This window comes from Sprattus sprattus (genome assembly GCF_963457725.1).
Source record: "Sprattus sprattus genome assembly, chromosome: 19".
Lineage (NCBI taxonomy): Eukaryota > Metazoa > Chordata > Actinopteri > Clupeiformes > Clupeidae > Sprattus > Sprattus sprattus.
In genome coordinates this window covers 20,329,034-20,355,649 of record NC_137917.1, presented here as the reverse complement: position 1 = coordinate 20,355,649, position 26,616 = coordinate 20,329,034, and the positions used below count along the sequence as shown (strand labels likewise).

Genomic DNA, 26,616 nt, shown 5'->3' with positions numbered 1-26,616 from the left:
CTTAATCCCACACTCTGTACCTTTGAATTATGCCGTGACATTCAAATACTTCAAACACTTAATGCCTGCTTTGCTGGTTCTGATTGCTTAGACAAAAAAATATAGTAAAAAGTGGCTTAACAGAACTCATGGACCTGCATTGCAAAGCGTAATAAATAAGCTGACCCAGAAGTTTTAACTAAAGCAATTATGTCACCACCAGAGTCTCTTTCAAGGGGGTTAACATGTTGGTATAGGATGGCATACACAGGGCAGCAATGACATTTACATTTTTTGGTTAAAATCACATGTATCTGGCTTAATATCTCTCTTGATTTGCCAGGGACTAACAGACATTTACCATTGAGCAGCATTTCTCACAATGACATGTAGGGTTTAGACATTTTTTTTTCTCCGCAATACCATGTTGTGAAAGGAGTCATAGTACCTTCTGCTCCCCATATGCAAGAGTTCCCATGTCTGCAATGACAAGGGTCTGAGAACTACATAATGGAGATACGCAAACAGGACAGCAGATGCTTGGAATTACCACGGGTTGAGATATCTGGTGTGACTGACTGATCATATTGAACTTGCAGGGGCTTCCAACCTCAGGAGAGCGGTGCAGGCCTCCAGACGGCCAATCCTGATGTTTTCACAAAAGACCGCTTGTGGAGATGCCGGGGATTGAACCCGGGGCCTCATACATGCAAAGCATGCGCTCTACCACTGAGCTACATCCCCTACGATGCCACATCAATCACAATTTTTTCATAATTTCAAAAATGTGTTGGGCAATGTATTTTGTAAGTATGCAAGTATCTGAACATTAGAATAGTATGAAGCTGATGTACGCATTACAACTGTATAAAACCGTTGTATTCATTCGTGTCAATAGGTTGAATACTATCCATACAATGGTATATAGAGAGAATTTTCCCGGTTAAACACTCACCGGCGCCGTGGCTTAGATGGTTAAAGCGCCTGTCTAGTAAACAGGAGATCCTGGGTTCGAATCCCAGCGGGGCCTTTTAGGGAAATTACTTTATTGTCAGAGATTTTCGTTCACATATCTCATATCGCCTGAATCTAATATCCCAGGCAGTCAAACATAAACAAGACAAATACAAGATTCCTACGCTGCAATTCGCCATGATATGCAGGATTTATCACTCAAACAAATGACGCATTTTGAGGAGACTTTACGTGCACATCTACCGACAGCATATTTTCATTGGCTCAGACTATGACAATAGGAAGTTACGTCGGTTTGTGAAATGGGAGGGAGTTCGGTTTGCATTTGGGTAGATCTGTGTGTGGAATCAGCATTGTAGATAACTTGTGCAATTAGTTCTTGAATATTACTGATCACGTAGAAGATATTTATTCTGTTAAACCGTTGTTCTTTAATTGGACATTTGAACGTCCTATTTCCCCACCAAGCGCATGCTGGCTAACGTTAGATATTCTTTACATGGCTAGGGTTCATTGTTAGCTAAAACTAGCACACAAAACAATTGAAATATCAATGAGTTTGTTCCAACAGGAGACAGGCGACTGCATGCATGGTTTGCAATGCTTATAAAATATGCAGTGAATGAAGAATTGTGTCAACATATTGTTATACTTGATCGCTTGAGGAAATAAACAAAGTTAGTTGCCAGCTTAAGTGGGTTAGCTGTTTAACTTTGGCAAGCTACCCAGCTAACACAAGCTAATAGTGTAGCGTTTCGTAAGGCAAGTGTACATTAGCCGCTAGAGAGCTATCACAGGACAATCTGATAAGTCCAAGGAACTTGTAGACAGTTATTTTCAATGTTTTACTGAATACTGCAAAGCGACGAACCACGTCTATACGATAAATATGCCGGAAATCAAATTGAAACACGTCGTGTCCTGCAGCACAGAAGACAATGTAAGTTGCCAAAATGTAGCTAACTAACGAATTGGCTGACTGAAGTGGCAAGCTGCACTTTGGTAGGAAACGTGTTGCCACGTCGTAATGTTTTCATCAGTTTGATAAAGGGGGAACCCGGTTAAGCACATGTTTGGGGGTGATTACATAGCCATATAGCTAACAAGCTGTTAATTTCTTCCCCACAGACGCACAAGGCAGACAATTTGCTGAGTTCAGACACTTACAGAAAGTGGAAAGCAGCGAGACCAGGAGAGAAGCAAACCTCTGTTATTATACAGGTACGATAGACTGGAGTTTCATATCGTATCCATAGCCTTCCTGGGATTCATGACCTCCCTCAGGTGTTTATTTTGCAAAGCTGTCATGAAAGGGGAAGATGTCTAAATGGTTGTTTGGCACCTTACTTTAAGTCACTTGAAGTCAGATGTTCTGAAGCATCCGGTTTGAGACCTTACCATTTATTTTCATTTAACAGTTAAAGAAAAACTTTGATCCGACATAGTCTTTAATATAGTCTAAAATAATAGTATAACTACTTGCAAGTCCCAATTGTGACAAGGTTTGTCAGTGGATTTGCTGTTTGTTGTTTTTTTGTTTGTTAATTTTGAACATAGTCTTCTTTTCAGTCTTTACTGTCATGTGAGTACCAGTTGATTCTTGTACCAGATGACTTTTGATATCTATGCAAACTCCAACAGAACACAGTGTAAGCTTTGTAGGGCACCTTGAAATCAATTTGTGATGAACCAAATCATAGACTGAATGTCCTCACTGTTGTGTTGTTATGGTTACACCTCACCACCGTGTGCTCACAGGCTCTCTCTTGTCTTGACAGTTTGAGAAGGAAGAGCAGGTCCACAGCATAGACCTTGGCAATGAGGGATCTGCCTTCATCGAGGTGCTCGTGGGCCATTCCACCTCTGTCAAAGATCAGGATTATGAGGTAGATAAGCCCTAGACTCCGTAATACTCTCCATCTTAGACTATATACTGTTTATCCGATAATGCTCATTACATTTCATATTAATATAAAACACCAGTCAACATACTAGAGAGGTTATCTTGCAGGACTTGTATACTATCAGGTGATTTTGCACCAATCATGACAAAGAAAGATTCAACTATACTGGTCATTTTCTCTAACACATTGAGTGCATGATTAGGTGCTTTCCTTCCACCCAAGAAGGCTTACAGATGCAGTTTGTGGGCGATTGTATGGCCAGGACTGCACAGCGTAATGATCATGACTTAGCTGATGAGCAGTAGGGCTGAAGATTGTGACTGTTGTCTTCTCATTTGTTGTCTCCTCTGAGGTTCTGCTGGTCACGTCCTCCTTCATGTCCCCGACGGAAAGTCGTGCCGGCACCAACACCAACAGAGTTCGCATCTTCAACCCCAACCAGTTGGTGAAGGCCACAGCGCAGGAGAAGTGGGATCGCGTGAAGATCGTCTGCTCTCAGCCCTATAGTAAAGTACGCCTCGCACCCGCTCTTTATATTCTGTGTGAGCCTGTTCAGATGCCACAGACTGAATCCCAAGCCAGGGATAGATTATGCATAGTTTCTAGGGCTACTATGTTTTTTTTGTCTATTCGTTTGTTTGTTTTTATACATATACACCTCTCCAAGGTTGATTTTAAGTTTGCTATGAATAGGTGAATGCCCGCTTTGTCGTCAAATAACTTATTTGGCTTAATTCTCTTTTCATATCTGAAATTTGAAGAGGTCATGTTCACGAAAACATTCTGCCATGCACTTTGTTTGTTTCTGATCCCAGTTGTTGCATAACAACCAGTAGCATTACAATTTCATGGTGCAGTTGTAAAGGTTTTACACATTGTTTTACAGACTATTGCTTATGGATTGGCCTTTGTGAAGTTCCATTCACCTCCTGACAACAGTGATCCACCTTCCAACTCTTCTCCTGTAAGTGTCTGCCACGCGTGTTTGCATAGTTTTTACTCCGCTTGATTTTGGAAAGCATTTGTGAAATAGCCTGTTCCTCCCACCCAATATGATGTGCATCGACTGTGTTGTTTACACATTCCCTTGTATTCCAGTCGACGAGGAAAGTAGCTAATGAACTTTCCTCTGAATCTTGATTAAAGTGATTGGAGGACAAGCTTTTTGGTTCAACAAAAAAGCTTTGTGTATTGGTTTCCAATGGCAACTATAGTATATTTTGTGTATTGGCTTCCAACGGCATCAATAGTACATTTTGTGAATTGGTTTATAACGACAACAATAGTATGTTTTGTGTATTGGTTTAAGACGGCAACAATAGAATATTTTGTGTATTGGGTTACGACGGCAACAATAATATATTTTGTGTATTGGTTTACAACAGCAGCAATAATACATTTTGATTTGATTTTAATTCATATGTTTTTTTTTTCTAACCGTTGAAGGAGGGATGTTGTCCTGAAATGAACCCCTCTGCTCTGCATGTGGCGCTAACTGTATGTCCTTCCTTATCCATCACCAGAAGCTCACCAAGCTTGGGCAGTTCCGTTTGAAGGAAGAGTCTCCAAGCCTCCAGCCCGGCAGTCTGTTCTTCAGCCGCGAGACCTCCAAAGCCAGCACCGCTCCCAAGGGTGGGTCACACATGCAGCTTTGACTGGGTTCATTAACAGATGGGCATCCAGGCGATATGTTGTAGAAAAGGGTCTTTGTGTTGTAGATTCTTTTGTTCAATCATTGAGGCTGTTGTATTGATTTGGATGGGGACAGTGCTTCCAGCAGCGTAAATAGAAGGCTTCTATGAAGGCTATTTCAAATAACGTGATCTATTTATCCATTCATCTTGTGGTCAGATCAATCGTTTTCACTTAGGCCATACAAACATAATTTAATTTAATGAAAATTGAATAAGAGGAATGCAGATCTTTAAGTCATGACACTAAATCTCTTGGGTGTTCTACTGCCAATGAAAACATATGTGAAACCTGTAAGATGTCAAGGAGCCAGGCAAGAGATCACCCACGGAAGCTAACTTAAGCACCAAAAAGGCTGTAAAGAAGAAAAGAAAAAAACATTTTTTGGATGTTCTTTAACAGGCTAAATAATTGGAAGGCACGTTGATTTGCTGAATGGATGGGTAGGTGGTAGCTAAGGGATAATGTAAAGACCGCTGGTCATAATCGGAATCATTCCCAATAGGGACCCCAACACGCAGTGAGGTAGGGAGGGGGATCAGGTGTTGCATAGCAACATATTACTTACTGACTTTAAGTTACAATGAATTTCTGTTACCATAAGTGAACAGACTATTTGTGGAATGAAATGAGAGATATGAATCAGAAACACAAAACCCATAGGCAACATTTTTTTTTTCCTGCTGTGATTATCAAGAAAAATATTGGACCTTCAAGCACTGGGATGGCCCCATCAATTCAATTGCACTTTCTGCAGCATTCCGAGAAGCCATATAATACGTATGATTGGTCTTGACACTGATTTGGACTGAATTATTTGTTTCTAGGCTGATGTGACTAGGAGACTGGTATTTGGCCAAGCTTTGTCAACATGTGAATTGCATGCCTACCCCAGGGTTCCCACTGTCATGGAAATCCAGGAAAAGTCATGGATTTTTAAAATACCATTTTCCACTTCTGGCAGACATGAAATTGAGTAAATTCACTGAAAGTCATGCACTTTGATTTTGTTGTATGTTGGGCTAATGAAAATAATGAAGTTATAGTGCTCCGATAATGACTCGCTGTGTGAATCCCTGCAGTGTGAGGCAGTTTCTACTTGACATAGCCTAGCTAGTCTGTTTGAATAGGAATGGAAAAGATTGTTGTTTAATTTTCATTCAATAATGAGGCCCTGCCTGTGGAGGTACTTATGCAGTTGTGTGTACTTGTAGGCTGTGAAAGGCCATGGAAACTTCAGTCATAAAAAGTAATGGAAAAGTTTTGTTAATGGAAGTGGGAGGGAACCCGGATATCCTCTGGTTCAGATATTGGAAATGGTTGAAATAGGAAGTCTACAGTTCTGTATACGTAATTTGTGCTATTTATACAGAGAAGAAAGCAAGTACTGAAAAGAAAGGCTTAGTGAATTGAAGTGGCTTTTATAATACATAGGTTCCTTTGCTATTAGACCCATTTCTCTATATTACAAGCACACTAAATAGGCCTCTAGAATATGTGTAGCATGTCTTCTAAATCCCTTTGGCGGAATTACCATCCAAGCTCACGACGGGTACCTGTAGTCAGTAAAGGGCAAACTGAGCACTATTATTTATTCTTTGCATGACCCAAGTCAGTGTTAGAAACCCACTTAACCCCTTTGTGGTGATGATAGGAGTATAAAAGCACATAAGATGGCTTAAGCGAGGCGGCCATATGCATGGCCATTACTGAATGCACCAGTCTTTTTTTACATGGCACCCCATTCAGTTCAGTTAATGGAAATGGGAGGGAACCCGGATATCCTCTGGTTCAGATATTGGAGGTCCTGTGGTGATGACAAGAGTATAACTAGAAAATGCATTTCCTGAAGGAAATACCAGTGCATGAAATGCAAAGGTTAAGAAAGGAAGAAGAAAAGAAAGAAGAGTGAAAGAAGGAAAGAAGAAAGGAAAGAAGAGTGTAAGAAGGAAAGAAGAGTGAAGAAAGGAAAGAAAAGTGGAAGAAGGAAAGAAGAGTGGATGAAGGAAAAAAGAAAGGCAAGAAGAGTGGAAGAAGGAAAGACAAAAGGAAAGAAGAGTGAAGAAAGGAGAGAAGAGTGGAAGAGGGAAAGAAGAAAGGAAAGAAGAGTGAAAGAAGGAAAGAAGAAAAGAAAGAAGAGTGAAGAAAGGAAAGAAGAGTGGAAGAAGGAAAGAAGAAAAGAAAGAAGAGTGAAATAATGAAAGAAGAAAGGAAAGAAGAGTGAAGGAAGGAAAGAAGAGTGGAAGAAGGAAATAAGGAAAGAAAGAAGAGTGAAAGAAGGAAAGAAGAAAGGAAAGAAGAGTGTAAGAAGGAAAGAAGAGTGAAGAAAGGAAAGAAAAGTGGAAGAAGAAGAGTGGATGAAGGAAAAAAGAAAGGCAAGAAGAGTGGAAGAAGGAAAGAAAAATGGAAGAAGAAAATAAGAAAGGAAAGAAGAGTGGAAGAAGGAAAGAAGAGTGAACAAGAGTGGCTCTGGATGAAGAGATAAAGAGAGAGTGAAAATATTGAAAAAAGGAGATAAAAATGGAGTGAAGAAGAGAGATTGAGTGTGAGAGAAAGTTGACAGAGAGAAAGATGGAGAGATGGAGAGAAAAAAAAAATAGAGAATGGATGGTGTCTTAATGTTCCTAGTTACAGTTAAATTGAGAGGGACAGAGAGAGAAGAGGTTCTTTGGATTTGGCACAGGTGTCAGTGAAGCATACTAAGGCAGAAGGCAGTAACTTCTATGTTAAAGCTCAGTGGTATGATAACAATGGAATAATGACCCTATTAATTAATCAGTAGTAATACTATTTCATTTATCACACTTACCAATACAATGATTATCACACACACACACACACACACACACACACACACACACACCATTGAATTATCACATTAAGCACATAAAACAATGAACTTGAATTGTCACATGAAACACATAAAACATCTATGTCAGTCCATTGGGGTGTGTGTGTGTGTGTGAGAGAGAGAGAGAGAGAGAGAACGATAGAGAATGAGGCCCATTTTCCCCCTCCACATGCCCCCGCTCGCCAAGCGAAGTTACCCGATTTAGATGCACCTTTTTCGGACTAGCCACAGGCACTGGGTGGGGGAATAGCCCGATAGCTTAGCATATCTGCCATGCAATTCTAATGGTAATGCTACCTAGCTTGGTATGCTAACTGTCGGTAGCCTATACATCGTGAAATCAACCAAAATACTGATGTCACTGGCTTTAATTTGATAATGGCATGTTAGTAGTACATTTAATATCAGTACATTTGTTTAATTACTGCTGATATTTTACAAATACGTCAAAAACTCATTTTTGACCAAACTTGAAGTTACGGTCTTTTGCCTTAGCACAGCAGAGTAAAGCACAGGTGCAAGCCAGTTTAAAGACCCTATTATGATGTCATAATGGCCCAATGTAAGTCAATGGGAGAAATTTATATTCGTTTTTCTTTAATATCTTAAAAAGTATAAAGTTTAGAAAAGTGAAAAATACATAGCATAAGTGTCGTTTACAAGACCTACGCGACAAAGTTTGAATGAAGTTTCTACGTTAAGTGGTTCGGGCTGAATTAATCGCAGAAAAAGGTAACAAGAATAAGAAGAAGAAGAAGCCTAGGAATAACAATACAGGGCATTTCATGCACTGTAATTAATAACACATAAAAGCTCCTGGTTTAAGTGGTTGGCCTTATGCATTGCCATGACTGTATGCACCAGTCTTTGACATGGCACCCCATTCAGTGCCCGTAGACCTGTAATTGGCCTAACCTGTGGTGCTGGAGTGGGCACTCGTGGAGAGCGCCTCCCTTCGATCATCGACTACAGGCGCAGAGTGCGATGCGACATCATAGGCCGGTCAATTTTCTACAGGCTTGTCAGTGTCTTCAGATAGAAAGGCCTGCCTGCTTGCGATATGTATATGGTCACCCCTCTTACTCTTTGTGTCTGTCTGGTTTTGTGCGTGTGTGTGTGTGTGTGTTTGTGTGTGTGTGTGTGTAGTCTCCCCTCAGAATGAGAAGTTGAGTTATGCTGCAGCAACGCTAAAGTCAGAGTCTGCCTCTCCTACGTCCTCCAGCTCTTCTCAGGTACGTCTGCAAACACAAACACACACACACACACACACACCTACACACCTCTCTCTCTCTCCCGCTCTCTCTCTCTCTCTGTCTCTCTCTCTCAGTTTCTTCAGGCTTAGTATGATAGTTACTCTCAAGGGAGATGAACCCTCTTGCAGGCTTGAGCTGCAGCTCTAGCCTCCTATAGTCAGGCTACCCTCTGCACATTAAATAGTAGGATCAGCTGTGCTAGACCGAACCAGGTTAGAGCAAGATTCCGCCAGAGCCTAGGTCTTCAAGCAGACATGCGGGCCCCTGATGACTTCCTGAGCTGCGGTTGTACCGTATGTATTTTCCACAGCGAACATTCATGTTTTCTAAAGGTGGTAGTCTGTCAAAATCACGTTGTTCAGAAAAATACAACACAGGGAAGTTCCTTCGATAACCAAACAAAATGCGACCACCCCTACGCTGGAAAATGCTAAAATGCGGATAGACGACGCCTCATTCATTCATGCCAACTTGTGTTTGAGTTATTCCTGAGGACCCGGTGCGTTTTGTTAGAGAAAGAGTCCTCTGAACTATTGTCTCCATGAAGCACACCCTCCACATGCCATGCTGTGTGAGCTGCAGCAGCAGCTGCGTAATGTTGGTTGCATAACCCCATCTGAGCATTACGAAAAAAATGCAATAAAAAGGAAATGCCATCCGAATAGCATGTCGGGTATGTAGGTCACCTGCTCCAGCAATGGCTGTAAACACACCTGAAGGATATGTGGTGGGCGTCATTTCCATAGAAAGAGGAGAAATAAGCTCCCTCCATAAGTGTTTCCATGGTGAATCCTCACAGCTTGTTATGTTTCACACACACACGCACGCACACACACACGCACACACACACACACACACACACACACACGCACACACACACGCACACACAGGCATGTGATGTGCCCAGAGACGGGCGTCTGTACTTACTTGAAGGCCTCTGATGGACGTGATTGCAGTTCTTTTGTCCCAATCACTCCTCTCCCACCCTCCAATGCTCTCAGTACTTTTCTGATGACCGTGAACCTCAGTTATCATCAAAACTTTTTAAACTAAGATGTTGTTTTTCATTCGCACATTGATGGAACATTGGTGAAGAATTTTAAATAGACCTCTCAAAGCAGTCAGTCACTGCTGTCTAGATCTTTGTTCTTTAGTTACTCTGCAACGCAATAATGAACAATATCTACAGTGTGAAATGAAGGATACACAAGACAAATAGGCCTCTGAAAAAAGATGAATTGTTTAGTTTTTTTGCCTGAGTGGTGATATTGTGTAAACATTTGGTCATGCATGATCAGCTGTGCTTCAGTTAATTGGGAAGGCTGCATCCCTGTAAAGGAAACCATGGCATCAAAGCAGTGCTGCGTGCCTTTGTCTGTTCTCTGCGTCGATGACTGGATGAAGCCATGCATCACGACACTAATCATGAGCACATTCCTCGTCTTGTCATCAATAATCTGTGTAATGACCACTGACCAGTTGCTCTGACCAGTCAAGTGCCCCATGGGATGTATTCAATTTCAGCTTGTGGACTGGTGACATGTTTTGTGACTTGTGACTGATGTTTTTATTATATTTCACATTCTCCCCGCCTCCCCCCCCCCCCCTCTCTCTTTTCTGCCCTCTGTCCTTGTTCTGTATCACAGGCTCCAGTGAAGAGGAAGTTTGAGTTCAGCAAAGAGAGACAGGAGGCCGCAGCCCCTCCCTCCAAGAAGCCCAGTCCTGCCGGCTCCCCTGAGGCGAAGAACAGCACCCCTAAACCCAAAGCCAGAACCAGCACAACACCCAGCCCAAAGGGTGAGGCATGCACACAGGCCTCTAATGCGTAGAGGACAAACACACACACACACACACACACACACACACACACACACACACTCACACACTCACTCACATATACACACACACTCGCACTTGTACACACACACAAACGTTCACACTCAAACACACTAAGATATACACACACACACACAAACACACACACACACACACAAACACTCACACACACACACAAACACAAACAGACTCACACACTGAAGGTAATCCTTTAAAGCATGAGTTTGAGAAACACGCAATCATATACATATTCTAACAGATAGATCAAACCCCAACACGACACAGTATGGAAAGAAACGGTATGGGTATTTCATTTGACTTTCAAGAACTTCTGCGTTGTCGAGTATCGGACTGTAATATCTGTCTGCTGGCTGTATTTGAATACTAAACAAACTGATACCCTTCCTTCTGTTCACCTCCCCAGCCTCTTCAGCACAGAAGACGCCCTCCGACAAGAGGGAGAGCTCAAGCAAGCCCTCGCAGCACAAGCCGAGCCCTGCGCCTAAAGCCCAGTCCAAACCCAAGCCCGCGGCTAAGACCCAGCCTGGCGACCCCGTGCCCCTCAAAAGCATCATGGAGGGCGTGGTGTTCGTCTTAAGTGGCTTCCAGAACCCGCTGCGAGGCGAGCTGAGGGACAAGGCCCTGGCCATGGGCGCCAAGTATCGCACCGACTGGACTCCGGACTCCACGCATCTCATGTGAGTGTGGACACCGGGCGTCCGTGTTGTGGCTTCGTCTTGCTCAGCAGGTTATTTCATCGGGTCACATCATGGTGATAGCCTGTGTATTATGTGTGACCTGAGGTCTGTCGGTACCAGACAAGCCCTTTAACCAGGCCCGGGGTCAACAGCACCAGCCAGTCGTGAACATGGTTTTGTCAGGCTTTGTGCCTGAACGTTTCTGAGTAAAAGGGTGTAGAATTTCTCCTTTTGTACTGATTGTCAGAACAGATGTCGCCGTCTTTGTAAAACTGAATTCATTTTATTTCGACAATTCAATCGGCCTTAATGGGTCTGCATGCTTACGTGTCCAAAAAGCTTTGTCGGTGCAAGGCTGCCAGCTTAATATTACCTTCTCTACACTGGTGTTGGAAATTGAAAGCTTGGCCAGCTGCCCCTGTCTAGTGCGGTTTGTCACGTAAAATCTCGTTAAGACGAACAGAAAGCAAAGAACACCCTCATTGGCTCCCTGTATTCAGAGTTCTGTTCCACTGCCCATTCTGCCCATTTTACATTGAACAAGCTCACTCACCTTGGCTCCGCGCATAAAAGCCTCTAGAATTGTGTGCTTTTCTTTAGAGTGCACTGCCTCAAGGACAGGTGCCTATATGCAGACAGATGCAAAGCTTAAATCGAATTGCATCCTGTTCATTGTTCATGATGGCCATGCATGGTGAATGCTTGTGTTTTATTTTTAGCTGCCTTTTGCGGACATATCATGACGTGTGTTAGTTATCAGACGCCGTGTGTTATCGGCAAACGTTTGCGTTGTCATGTTAATCCATCATGAAACTGAAGTTATAGATTGTTAATCCATTATTAAACTTAGTATTTTGATTGTTTAACAGAATGGCCGATGTTTGACACTTCGATAACTGGCATAGGTACGCTATCCAAGTATTTCCAGGTGTACCCATGATAACTGTGTGTGTGTCTGTGTGTGTGTGTGTGTGTGTGTGGTTATTTTTTTAGCTGTGCCTTTGCGAACACACCCAAATACACCCAGGTGAAGGCCGCTGGCGGGCTGATCGTCTGTAAGGAGTGGATGCTGGACTCCCACAGCAGAAAGCAGAAGATTTCCTACAAACGGTATGGATGAGGGATGCAGAGAAACCAAATAGAACAGGAAGAAGGACAATAAAGTACTCTTTTCGTTTTAGGACGTAGCATGCAGCGTTTCTTCAAATCTGTCACGCAAAGACCCTAAGGTGCAGTGCTCCGCAGAAATATGACTTGGGCAAACTAAAGAAACTTTTTTTGCCATTAAAACAGAGGCGGCCATTTCTCCAGTCTTTGTAGTTTACAGTTTGGTTGTGGTAGTGAAATAGTTCACAAATGACTGGGTTGACTGGGTTTTCCTCTGACACGGTTGACAACGTCCCGCTCCCTCCCCGAGTTTGATTGGCTCGCCCATGACAAGTGACATTGACGAGCCCAGCGCTGTTCCAAAACTTGGAACTGTGAGCGGAGTGGAAACAAACGTTCTAAATGCTAACTGACGAGCAAATGCCCCATATTGATCATATTGATTTGTGATTGAGTTAGTGTTTTAGTCTGCTTTTCCATGTATGTCAGCTAATTAGCAGCATCTCCATATCCATCTTGTATCATGTTGTAAGTGGGTTTCTGTCTAACTCGTGCACATATTTTAAGCACATCCATTAAGAAATCGGACTGCAGAAAATGTGAATCTGTCTATTTGCGTCATTTGTGTGTCATGTAAACCTTTTCAACAAAAATCTTCCTCATCATGGGAACTGCTGTGGTTTCAACACTTGAGGTCGTCTAGGGCAGCTTTAACGGAAAGACATAACAAAATCGCTAATACAAATAAACCTGTTCAAATGAAATGTACTCTGATTTTGTCTTAAACTAATCAGGAGGTAATACACCCCCTTCCAGCAAATTGTCTTGCTGACATTTTAGTGAATCTGCAAATTTGTAATCGTTTGCACTTGAATTATCCAACTAGCCAACCCTATTCTAGTGTTCAAAATGGGCATAATATAGCCTTGTCACTGAGTCTATGGAGTAATGGACTTATCACTGAGATTTCTGAGTGAAGTCTCAGGATTTCAGGAAAGACGGGTCCTGAGATGACATGTCGACCCAGAAAAAGAAAAAAAATCATTCAACCAGCCTAATAATCATGAACTCTCCCCTTCCTTCTCTCTCTCTCTCTCTCTCTCTCTTTCTGTTGCGCTCTGTTGAGTCTGCCCTGTAAAGGGTCTGTGTGTCAGCCCGTGGGGAATAAGGCCTGGCCATGTCAGTAAAATCTCACATTTGTCTTCCATCTCAATCCACAACAGGAAAACCTAACTAGGTAGAAACGGACAAAAAAATGCTGCTCAGCCTACCGGAACAGAATGTATAGAAAAGCTTTAATCCTTAATAATTTAATAAAATAATAATTTCATTTAAAAGGTTGACATCTGTGGGAGACGTTGTTAAGGCTGAGTCATTGCCTTTGTTCTGCTGTTTAACGTGTTTGTCATGGCCAGAGGTAGGTATTGACACAGCGTCATTAGGCTGCTGCTCAAGATTTCAAGCTTCCTCTGTCTGCAGCCTCTTTTGTTTTCTGTTTTCCTTTGCGCTCTTTTGTTTAGCCCACCTACTCCTGATCGCGCACGGCGGGTTTCTCAGCGCAGCCCCCCCCCCCCCCCCCCCCCCTACACTCTCTCTTTCCCTCTCGCTTTCTCTCTCTCTTTCCCTCTCTCTCTCCCTCACTCTTTCTCTCTCTCACTAGCTTGCCCATTTTCTTGTACAAACTCTCAGCTCTCCTCTTCACTCTCTCTGTCTCTCTATCCCCCTTCTCAACCCCCCCCCCCCCCCTCCCCTCCGAGCCCCTTCCATTGTTCCGCTTCTTGGAGTGTGTCGCTCTAATGATGTATTCCGTATTTAAAAGCTGCATCTGCTATGGGTAATTAAGCCTTCCACTCCCTTTGAACATGACAAGGGTATATTCATTCATGCGTGTGCAGGCACACACACACACACACACACACTTGCTCACACACACACACATAGACAGGCACTTGTTGCTGCACCTCGACTAACATTTATGGTTTATGTAGTATTGTTTATTTCGACCGGAGTGCAGCACTCTGCATCTGTTTAGCACCCTGCCATTTCAGATGGTTGGAACGGAGGGAACGAGAGCGCATGAGTTTGTGACATTGAGCTCGTAAGTGCATTTGGGGAGGGGGGGGGGGGGGGCCTGAAATGGAATTACAAAAAAATAGTCCATTCGATGATGAAGCGGATGGCGTTATGGTGAATGTGCAGGCATGAGTGGCGTCAATCAGAGACTCGTTTGGGCTTTTAGGCCAGATGAATGGCACACAGAGCATTTTCGGCCAGATGAATGGCACACTGAGCAGCTGCCACTCAGACCAACTCAGCCCTGATTCATTTGGGCACCTCCATGTTCAGACATGAAGCTCTTTTTTTTTTTCTTCTTCTTCTTTAACCCCCCCCACACACACACACACACACACATTTCCTCTGATGCTTGTGTTTCCTCTCCCCCTTCCTCAGGTATCTGATGGATGGAGACGACGGGAGCTCAGACGGGAGTGAAGTGGAGGATGACGAGGAGAGCGAGGAGGAGCAGGTGGTGGTAAGTCAAGAAAAAAGACAGACAGGCACACAGACTTGTACATCAAGCGTTCTTAGCTCAGACAAGTGGCTTGGGGGGGGGATCAGAGTGTCAGATCCTGACAGACTCTAAGCCTGGCTGCTGGCACCATTTGTCTTCTCATCACTGTGCTACTCTCCCCGCCAGCGGAAATCTCCGGAAAAGAGGAAGGCCACGCCACAGAAGCCAGCGGTAAAGATCGAGGTGAAGGAGGAAGACCAGGACGAGGATGGGTACGGCGGATCCACTGATGCCGATGAGCCAGGTGAGGGTTAATTTGTGCAGGCAAACACTCACGCAAACACACTACCATATACCACACAAAATGCATACACCGTCACACACACACACAAACTCACACACACACACACTGATGGGCTCTGCTATGCTTACCACACTCCTACAACTTTCCAGGCTTGTGTGGTAAGCATAGCAGAGCCCATACATGTGTCATGTCTGTGACGGCCCTTTCCACATGGCACACAGGCACACACACACACACGTCAGGGCAATCACATGTATAAAACAGACACAGTCCCGCTGTCTTTGCAAGTATATCTCCCATCCCAGGAGGCAGGTACTGTAGAGAACATAATCCCTCAGACATTATAATTGCTTCAGGTAAGCTGGTCCTGGCTGTGTTGATTTTGTACCACAAACTGACAGCTAACGAATTCCTCTTCTGCGCAAACACGCACGCACGCACACACACACACACACACACACACACACACACACACACCTGACCTCAGCCCAATACGCAGTGGTGTAGAGTGTAGTTTAATGATAAGGGCCAGAAGCACAGAGCCCTAAGAGAATTGTTTTTCTTCATCGCCAAGGGAGCAGAGACGTATCCACGGCGAGCGCAATCCATCTGAAGAACCCTCTAGAAGTAGGGGGAGGGCTCTGGGTTCGACTCGGAGAGCAGGAGGGAGAGGTGGGAGTGTGGCTACGCTCAAGCATGATTCCTTAATTAGGTCAAAAAAAAATAAAACACCTGCGCACCAGAGCACTCAAGATGAGGATGTACAGGATCGAGAAAGGCGGAGGACAAGGTGAAGAGATGCGGAGGAGACGAACGGAGGCCTGTGTGTCCGTCCGTGCACCCGTGGATGAGGAGAGGCCGGTCGCTCCTCCGCTCCCCGTCGTGTGCCTCACCCCCAGGGGCTGTAGTTCCAGGCGACGTGTTGGGTAATCCCACAGCTAACTAGCGCTCAGGCACTTTCTCAGTGCAGCTCAGGGTTTTTCCTGCATAGAGAAAATTTCGGCGCGCGCCTAAGCCGTTTTCCCGTGCGCCTATGAAAAATCCCGAGCGCCTAAATAAAAAAAAAAGAGTCTGCGATTTAAAAAAAAAAAAAACTGTCATCCAATTCAGTTTAACGGTGTTTTGAGCCCTCACGTTGAATTCGAGACAGCAGCAGCAGATCCCGCCTCCCACCCCCTCAGCCAATCATTGAACAGAGGCTTCTCCAAGTTGCCAGTTTAGAGAAGATGTTAGTTAAAAATGTTGTCCGACCTATTAGCACCATAGACATCCTATTAGCACCCACGACCTATAAACACCTACGCGCTGGTACACGTTACTTAATATAGATTTCGGTGTCAATCAGGATAACGGATTTTAAACAATATACGCTCCAGCCCAAAAGGGGTATTTAAATTGTATGTGTGCAAAACATTACAGTTGTAGAACGTTATTAAGTGTACTAGACAGCCATTTATTTCTGTGTGTACAAACTGTCATGGAACGAACTGAGCGAATTCGATTTCGCAACGAGAACTTGTGAGGGTCATACAGTTTTCAACCGACACCGATACCTCTATCCCTCTTTAAATTGAGGTTTACCCGCTTATCACAGGGACGACAGCTGACGACCGAGTGAGGAGATGTTCACGAGAGATTACGGATTTTGATAGAGATCATACTTGGTCATATCGGTAATGTTTGGCTAATCTCTTGACACGTACCACAGGTAGGCCTAAATCACGATTGGATCTTGATACACAATACCTCGTGTATCAGCTCATTTTGCGTGTTGGTCTACTACACAACGGGATAAAACCGAAAACATGTTTCAGTTGAAATCCAAACAAGTTACTTGTCGTAATCTAGACACCCACCGCTACTGAAATATTTAAAATTGATTGATTAAAGATTTTTCTATCTATCAAGGTTTATAACTGTTTGTCACCTTTTTAATAGTTTTGGTGTTAATAGTGTTTACTATAACATTAATAAGTGGTGTTAACATAACGTCACTTATTGTATGGCATACATATTATTCTAAAACACCTTCACTAGTTGTTTTAAGCAGATTTGTAAGCATATCATCACGTATGCAATGCATGTCAGCGAATATGTTCTGAATAGTAGACTATATTTCAAGTAGCCTAGGCTACAGCCAAGCCCTCGTTCTGTTTTCATCAATAGTAATCGAGTTGATAAGTCTGATCTATACGCAACTGTGAGGTGCGCAAATGGACAGAGCGGCCAGCTGCCAATCACTTAATTACTCAACCTGCGTATGCAACCTGACTTCATCAGTCGGCGGTTTCAATATTTATGGCGCTCCATTTCTGACCACTGGTTAGTCCTAGATTCTATTGAAATAGATTTCAGTAGTTTGCATATATATATGAGGTAAACCTTGATAATCTTTGAACCATACATGATAGCACCATGGGGCTTGGACTATTGTCAATGTATTAGCCTATTGTCGATTTTGATTTAAAGTGGAAGCAAAATGATAACCTCAAGCATATCCTCCATTATTTATGAAATGTAATAAAAGGGGGAAAAAAAGACTTTGATGTCTGCTAATACGGTGATAGATAAGACAGACTGTGCGCGCGCAGCGGGCAATTTTTTTTGGGGTGCACCGAAGAGACATTTTGACCCAGGAAAAACCCTGCAGCTCACTTGGTATTCATGACGCACCACCGTAAGTGGTTATGAAATACAGACCTGTTTAAAATGCATCTCGGTCTGATTACATACAGCATGACCCTTTCAGGTGGATCACCTGTACCTGACCTTGTTTACTGAATGGTAGGAAGTTGCTCTCAGTGTGTCTGTTTTGGGAGGGGTTGATAGTGCTAGTTTTCATAACATTTGTGTGTGCGTGTGTGTGATCTTGTTCGTTGATGTGTATTCGTGTGTGTGTGGAATCTTCATTAGTATGAGTGTGTGAAGGAGTGTGTGTGTGCGTGCGTGCACTTAACTCTCTCCTCCCATCATTAAGAGGGTTAATGGAAGGGAAAGGAATGATGGGGTGAGCTCATACCTAATGGGGCAGGCGTAAACGCACAGAACGGCATCAAACATGCACAGAGAAGAGGGCGAAGAGTGGGATGCGCGCATTACAGGCGAGGGTCAGGAAACTGCTCACTCAGATCAATCAGCAAAGAAGGACTTGGACACGTTTTTCATTTGTATGTAAATGAAAAGAACTTAAGTGCACAACTCAGCGTGTGTGTGTGTGTGTGTGTGTGTGTGTGTGTGTGTGTGTGTTTGTCTGATGCACCCTAAAAACATCTACAGCCGTTAGGAAATGTTGAGTCAGATGCCTAGTTCCTGTTCTCAGTGAAGTGTGTGAACATATATGTATGTGTGTGTGGGTTCAGCTGGTGACAGTGAGTCACTTGTTGCATAAATGTCCCCATTTTATATCGTCACGTTCAGTCACGTTTGAAGTTCTGCCCAAGTGTATCTGCCATAGCTGCTGCAAGCTATATTGAAGTATAGTGTGCACTTTGCGTTCTTCCAGTGATGAGGAAATAAATCGACCAATAAGCAACCTTCCAAAAACATGCCCCCTCCCCCCCCTTTCTTAATTCTTAATGCTTAATGTTCTTAATTAAGCTAGTTTTAGTGCAGTGGCTATCAGGTTCACATTCACATTCACATGGCCTGTGGCGCTAACATTCCTTTGTGTTTGTTTGTTTATTTTTTAGATCGTGATGCTGAGTCTGGTATGGATACAGAGGATGAACTAAAGAGGTGAACGTTGACTCTTATCTACCTACCAGATATTGCAGTAAATAGTCAGTAGCCCGTTAGGGTCATAGGAGTCTATATAAAGGAGTCAGAAGTTTCTTGCTTAAAGGCTGAAGACTGCATATACATTGCCTTCTATATGGTTCCATATATATATATATTGCCTTCTATATGATTGCATCTAGATTGCCTTCTAGTTGGTTGTAGTCTGAAGAATATTGTGATTTTCATCTGCTATTTTTTTTGTGGCCTTTTTATTGGGTGGGGCTCAGAGTGGAGACGGAGAGCAAGCACAAGAAAAGAGAGAAGGGTGAGCGACGCCAGGGCGGAGGAGAGGAGGATCCTTATGGAGGATCAACGGATGAAAACACAGACGCCGAAGAGGAAGTAGACAAGCCAATCCCTGAGCTCCCAGGTCTGATTTTCAACATCTGTGTGTGTGTGTGTGTGTGTGTGTGTGTGTGTGTGTGTGTGTGTGTGTGTTATAATAATTATTTGTATTTGCTTGTGTGTGCATCTGCATCATTATGTGGTTGTGGATTTGTTTAAGTATTTGGATAGCAGATACTGGTTTGATTTGTTCTGAAAATGAAGGACGTTGATGTTGCTTATTTTAAACTAAACCTTCCTTCCAGTGTTTCCACTACTTTTCCTCCTGTGTCTTGGCATTCAACATCTGCGTCTTCTTTCCCTCCCCCTCGCCCTGGTGTTTTTCAGAGTATCTGAAAGGGAAACACTTCTACCTGTACGGCAAATTCCCCAACAACGAGAGACGGCTGCTCCAGCGCTATATCATCGCCTTCAACGGGTGAGTCTGTCCAGATCTTAGCTCTCGGCCAACAGAGACTTCAACTGAGTAAGTCTTTTCATATCTAAGCTCTCGGCCAACAGACACTTCACTGGGGAAGTCTGTCCAAATCTAAGCTCTCGGCCAATAGTAGAGCTCGTCCTGCAGTCTGAAACCTGTGGTCATTTACCAGTGAGCCCAGTATATTATGCCATACTGAGAAATGAGGGTGTTGGGGGAAGGGGAGAGAGATGTCACACTGAGAGGGCTGGTGGTTGAAACCTTCTTTTTTTTTCTGTTTTTGATTTTGTTTTGTCTCTGCCAGAACACTGGAGGACTACATGGGTGAGAAGGTCCAGTTTGTCATCACCAGCGAGGGCTGGCACGACTCGTTTGAGGACGTAAGTTTGGTTGTCATTCAATATTAATAGGAGAGCTCAAAAGCTGTGATTCACAGGAAAATGTTCTGTCTAAAAAAGGATAGTAGATGCAGTAATTGCTGTTGGAAGCATTTCTAAATACCATAGGGACATTTTAGAGTGGTTTGACAGACTGAGTACACCTGTGATAGACTCTGACATTTAAATGTTCTGGCAACAATACATGTTGACTGCAGATGTGACTATATTGAAGCCTTTTATCTCGTGTTTCTTTGGCCTCCTTTTCTGCAACGATTGCTTCTGCTGTTACTGGGTCCTCCTTGTCTTCCAGAAAGTAGCTTCCGATGTCTTATTTGGCCAATATAGCTATGCTGGCCTGGAACAGAATCAGTGACTCATTAATGTAGAATATTTTTTCGGTGTAACCATGTTAGCCAGGCGATTAGTACTGATATGGTATCAACACATTTTCAAAATGTCTGCACTCTTTACTTGTTGCTGTGTGAGAAACGTCGTTAACATGTCTTAAGGTTGAAAGGGTGAGATTTTCATCTCTCTCTCTCTCTCTCTCTCCCCCTCATCTCTTTCTCTCTGCCTCCCTCTCTCTATCACTCTCTCTCTTCTCTCTCAGGCTCTGATGGAGAATGCCAACTTGAGTTTTGTGAAGCCCAAGTGGATATTTTCCATTAACGACCGACAGAAGATGCTCCCTCATCAGCCATATGCCGTGGTGCCAGTCTGAAAAAGGCCGAATGCACTGACGGCCACAGACCCCTGCGACCACCCCCCCCGACCCCCAACCCCCCCCCGGACCCTGTCCACTGGAGCTTTGAGCCTCTCTCCCCCACCAGTCCACTGCTCCAGGGCCAGACAGCCACATCCAACCAAAGCAGACCTCAGCTGCATGTCGTCCACACAAAGGCAACCGTAACCTTTACCATTTAAGCCAACAGTTAACAGTCAGCATGCCTACCTATGCCTGCTCCAGGTCTATGCAAAGAAACCAGTGTCCTCAATATGTCAGATTTGGTTGAAACATGACCCATGTTAATGAGATGGGAGGGATTAATGATGTTGGAGAGATGGGCTTGTGAGGGTGTTTTGCCCCTCCAGAACGCTAGCCGTGTTTGGACCGACTAAAAACTAGCAAGAACCTCAGGTCTACGAGCCCCTCTTCTACAATACAGCCCTGTGGAGAACACAAGTGGTTCTGGAAACATGGAGCAGGGAGAACTGTACCTTTTACATGGAACATTCTTATGTCCGTCATGTCATAGATCACTAGTTACAGGTGAAGTGCTAGATAGTGTTAGTGTAGACTAGACCGGTTAGGAACGCCTTGGATCACTTCTGATGAACTGAACATGGGATGAATTTGTGTCACGTTGAAGGGTTGAATTATTTGTTTTGTCAGAGTTTGCAGGTTATTCTTTTTTCAATGTTTATGCAGTCACAATAAAGCAACTAAAATTGAAGCGCATACTTTTTTTTAACTATTACAATATTGTTATTCAGTTATTTCAGTGTATTTCAAGCCAAACAAAGCAACCACATCACATTTTAAGACTTAAAACATTAGTCATTATATTCTGTATGTGTGTGTGATTTTTTTTTTGTTTGTTTGTTTTAATTGAATGACTAATATTTTAGTTTTTTTGTTGTGATTTCTATTTGCTCAGTATGGAGATATTGTTTCTGTTCGTAGCTTGTGTTTGGCAGTGCCTTGTGTGCTTACTGTAGTTTTCTGTATTGGGTCTGGAATATTTTTGTTACTGTTTTTAATATTAAAAATAGTCTTTCAAATTTGGATTTTCTTCTCTTACTCTTTTCATTCTCCTGTTTTCTGTCCTTTAATAGCCTCCTCCTCCATTTAGTCAATGCCTTTTTTGTTTAATAATATCATTAGCTTGATGCCGCTGGATTCGTTGTTTGCATTTTTACCTGTAGGTTGCATAGATCCCCTAAATGGCAAAAAGCACCGTCTCTCCATCTGCCAGCCTCCATATAGATTTTTCGGTCTCAGTCATTACCCTACCATAGATAACCTAATCACAAATAAAAGCACATGTTTTTTTAAGCAACAGTAAGTTATTGCAGCCCTCCTGAAGTCATCTTCACTTAGCGGGAAAGTCGATGCCCACCCACAAAAGGGCACGAGTGATGCGCTCTCTCTTGTCAACCGCTTTACCTATTCCGTGTCCAGTTCGGCTGCTCTTGCAACTCGAGCATAATTGCCAATAGCTCCATGGCCGCAGTCGTTTCAGTTTGATTACCCTAAAAGACGGTTCAACAGCCGAGTGCTCTGCCTCTGCCCTCATTTAATTGCGAAGGGGAGTAAGCTGGTCAGGTCAGATCGCCTCGGGAGACATAGAGCGTCTGAATGAGAGAACGAATTAAAGGGAATTGAAGCTTATTTCACACCAGCGCGATGAAAAGAGATACTTCGGAGCTCAGAAATGGTTTTGGTTTCAGAGGGGGGAGTTCAACGGTGTTGTCTTTTTTTGAAAAACTTGATGTCTTCAACCGGGTGTTAAAGATAAGGAAGAATTGAAGAGTTAATCAGTGACAGTAAGTAGCGGTATTTTTGCCTTTTACTTTTTTTCCCCCTCTTCCTTTTTTGCTTATGCTGGATGTTTTTGTACATTTGAGTTATATTTAACAATTGTGTTGTTTGTGATTTGTGGGGGCGACTAATGTGAATACATCTGATTTGCGCTCGTTGTTCGTTCTTCTGTTCGCATTTTCTGAACATAAGCCTATCTCGCTGAAAAGCGAAAAAATAAAGATGTAGGTAAAGCTATGTGTTGGCAACTCTATTACCTTCAACTCGATAACTCAAAACTCTATAGACTCTTTTAAACTCGTTTGCGATCGCCTTTTCTATTGCATTTCACAATAATTTTTCCTTTAAATGAACCTAACTAATTTTGTGAGCAAGAGCAATTCAGTTTCTCATGCATGTTGTTGTGCATTGTGTATTATTACTCCTTTAATAGCAGCTCATTTGAGGCTGTATATTATTACTGTAGGGAAGGCACTGTCATGATCAATAGTCCACAAACCTCTGGCTGTGGAGGTATTTGCATCTACCGGTAGAAAGAGTATCTGCTTAGGTGTATGTCCTACTACTGCATACATGCACAGATCATAGACTAGGGAATGAGGCTCAGTGCGTAATTGTCGCTGGCTTTGCATTAGAATGTGGCTGTCCAGTAGATGCTTAGTTAGTTTAGTCATAGCACATCTACTGTGTCTATAATTCCACTGGCCTTGAGCGTAACAGCACAGCAGTACAGATAGTATTCTGCTCACCAGTTATTTCAAAAGAGCTACCTTAAAACCTTAAGAGCTACCTGTTATGATTTTGTTATTTCTTTTTTAGCAATCATTAGTTCATGTCCATTGCTATGTGTTTTTGTTCAGCTATTTGCAAATACCCTTTATAAAGCAATGTGTTGGACCTATGTCTATGGCAAAATCAAATAACCAATGATAATAATAACATGATGTGTTATGTAATATTGACATCATTCTAATAATTAAATAACCCCTGACTGTCACTACTTATAATTCTATATGACTAGTAATGCAATGGAAATAGATGCTTCTAGAAGTAATATGGTGAATTATTATTTTGATGGTGAGATGTTGAGTGACATTTAAACCTGCGTACTTGGTTTGGATTGCTCTCCCTCCAACAATCATAGAATAGAAAAGAATAGAATATAGAATCATCTATAGTTTGGGGCTGAGCTTCCCCAGACAGCTCTCCTCTGCATGAAGCATAATAACTGAAAAAATCACTAGAAGCTTGTTACAAAAATACATCACGTTCCATCTTTTTCTGTGGCGTGAATAGCAAACTGTACAGTGGTGGACTCAGAGAGCACCTGAGTCAGAAAACAGATCCAGGCCGAGGCTTCGAGCACTGCCTCAAAAAGACTACTAACATCGGGTCTCTTGGCTCTGCGTCTCAACGCAAACCACAGGCCGTCGCTTGTTCTGCTGCCAGAGTAGATTTGTCATGCTAGAACTCACCCAAGTTCCCATTGTTGCTGCATCTTGCTCCTTTGAGCAACCACTCCAGGTGCGCTTCAGGTGCAAACAGCCCAAACACGCATCGCATCGGTGTAGATCTGCAAATGCAGAAACATGACTTGAAAAGGTCACAAGCCCCTTAGCACAAGGGCGCTGTGAGTCTAGGGGGGAAATGGAAGGCTCATCAGACGCACAAGTGGAAAGAGAAGTGGAGAGAAGGGCTGGTGAGGGGGCGGGGGGCAGGGAGGTGGGGGGGGAGGGCTAATGCAGGTGAAGGCACAACAAATCAAATTCAACCACAATTAGGCCTCAAGCTGACTGAAACAAGAAGAATAATGATGACTAAAATAAACATGTTTATAAAAATGATCTATCCAAGAGATGACACATGATAGACAAACCCAGAACAATTCAACCCAGAACAATAGAACCCAGAGGATCAACTGGGTTGATCTTTGTTTGTGTGCTGGATGAAAGGAGAGGAGAGCACCAAAAAACAAAAAGGTGAAAGCGGCCATTCCCTTTAGGGAAGAGGCGTTAAAATCGCTTCTAGACCCCCCCCCAATTCGCCACGCGGCTTTTAAATCAGCCCTCCTCTGCAGACCTATTAATTAAGCACAGGCTCGAGCGGCGGCTGGCAGATTAGTCACTGCTGCCTGACTGCTCCAGGTGTTAATAGGCACGTTATGCATGACGGCCACCCATTCTCTGTCTTATCACATATTGATTTCATATCAGGACTTCTAGGGGGGAAGGGTGAGGTGGGGGGGTATTAGGCAGAGTAAGGACCTGTCCAAGACTCTTATAGTTCTGACCAGTCAAGAGCTTTCATGTGGAGATGCCTATATTTAGGTGCGACAGAAAAGAGCCCCAGGTAATTAGGCTCTCCAAGCTGACACCTGGGAAAACGTCCAGGGTGATACGATGTGACACTAGTGAAGAACGTCTGCTTGGTGAAGATGGTTTGCGTGTGCGTGTGCGTGTTTGTGTGTGTGTGCGTGTGCGTGTGAGTGTGAGTGTGCGTGTGCGTGTGCGTGTGAGTTTGCGTGTACATGTGCGTGTGTGGTGAATGTTCATATTTTTCTGAGCACATCAACACACTCCCCGTGAACTAGCATACTGTCAGTTTAAGTCCTTGTGTCATTGAACTCAACCACCATCGCACACAGCAGGACTGAACCTGGGAACAAAGAGGAACAGCCACACACTGTCTGCCAGATCTAAAAAGCCCATCCTCACTCCTGACAGCCTTACTGAGCCGTGGCCTAGCGGTCTGATAAGTCTCCTTTGGCTTTGGAGCTGAAAGTGCAAGAGTGAAAGTGCTAGGAACTCTCAAAACTTGCAGAGGTTTTCGCCCAAAGCAATCATCAAGGACAGCATCAGGTATCTGCCTGTTGATGGAGACATTTCTTTGCTCTCTTTTTAAACATGCAGAGATCCTGTAGTGGCTCGTTCTTGGTTCTCTTGTGTATTTCACCAATGCCTCACAAAGCGAAGTGCAGAGTCGTGATGATAGTGTTTTCAGAAAATTAATGATTTCTCAGCAAGTCGCACGCGCTCAAAGCTGGTGCTAACATCACTTGAGCGTTGGTGGTCACCACATGATAAGGCTGTTTGAGTCGACTGAAAAGGGGACTCTTGATGGTTACCTTCAAGCCTCTCCGCTTTTAAAGAAAAGAGTTGGTTGCATAATTTCTCTCTGCCACAAAGAAGCAATCATGGTCACATAATGTGCCATTATAGACCTGCTTTCCACACGGTGCGTGCATTCTTTTGAGTGTGCACATGTATTCATTTTACCACGATTGTTGGTTATGGTATCTAGAGAAGCCAGTGGATTTGTCAGTGTAACGTTTGCTTGTTGTGGTTTGTGTTGACTTCTCTGCTGCGGCTGTTTGTACTCAGGTTTCAAAGTCAACACTACATTGACTACAACACTACATTTGCATGACCTTTCTGAAATCAGCTATGGTAAAAAGCGACAAGCCTCTCGATCACATACAACAATCAGCATAGGAGAGTTTAACCATTTCTTTCAGTTGTTGCCTGTCAATGATTGACAAGTATTTTCTATGACAGAGTAGAGCTGTATCATTTGAAAAGGAGGCCCTGGACAAGCAGTGATATTGACTGTAGCGAGGCTGCGGTGCTTCGTTGCTTACATCACTTTGCTTTGCAGAGTGTACCTGCAGTCTCTCCATGTGCTACTGGGAAAATATCTACCAGTACTTTTGTTGGGACCAAAACCATAGAGTAAATGCAGAAATCAAAAGATGTTTGCCCAAATTATATATTTTTCAAGCAAATAAAGACTTGTTTATTGAATTGTTGAAGTAACACAATATCACATTCAATGATACTATGTTATACAGCACGGCTGTGGTTGTTATAAAGACTCATTCTGTGGCCACATGCCTCAGGCAGAAGCACAATAACTCTGATATTCAATATAACAGCACACCCTCCAATGATGTGTCATTTTTCAGGGATCAGTGCCTTCAATCTCTAGTCTTCAATATGGCTTATTGATTAGGGTTTTAAACTATATCTATGAGGTACAGTCACATT

At 43.2% G+C, this 26,616-nt stretch overlaps 1 protein-coding gene across 1 annotated transcript; it reads left to right on the top strand.

The window, feature by feature from the left end:
- Positions 1 to 1,274: 1,274 nt before the first annotated feature.
- Positions 1,275 to 21,817, top strand: xrcc1 (X-ray repair complementing defective repair in Chinese hamster cells 1). The gene is made up of 17 exons (XM_080858290.1): positions 1,275 to 1,894; positions 2,083 to 2,175; positions 2,733 to 2,840; positions 3,211 to 3,369; positions 3,745 to 3,822; positions 4,382 to 4,490; positions 8,548 to 8,633; positions 10,301 to 10,451; positions 10,915 to 11,188; positions 12,182 to 12,298; positions 14,747 to 14,828; positions 14,994 to 15,111; positions 18,801 to 18,846; positions 19,116 to 19,258; positions 19,561 to 19,651; positions 19,956 to 20,031; positions 20,642 to 21,817. The coding sequence occupies exons 1-17, from the start codon at positions 1,844 to 1,846 to the stop codon at positions 20,750 to 20,752; spliced, it is 1,893 nt and encodes a 630-aa protein (XP_080714416.1). The 5' UTR covers positions 1,275 to 1,843; the 3' UTR covers positions 20,753 to 21,817.
- Positions 21,818 to 26,616: the final 4,799 nt, after the last annotated feature.

What these genes read in the sequence shown, in the direction of transcription:
- xrcc1 (XM_080858290.1), top strand. Translation starts at nt 1,844, where the DNA reads ATGCCGGAAATCAAATTGAAACACGTCGTGTCCTGCAGCACAGAAGAC. An exon ending in GCTCTCAGCCCTATAGTAAA is followed by an intron (nt 3,370 to 3,744) that starts GTACGCCTCGCA and finishes ATTGTTTTACAG; the next exon opens with ACTATTGCTTATGGATTGGC. An exon ending in CACAACACCCAGCCCAAAGG is followed by an intron (nt 10,452 to 10,914) that starts GTGAGGCATGCA and finishes TCACCTCCCCAG; the next exon opens with CCTCTTCAGCACAGAAGACG.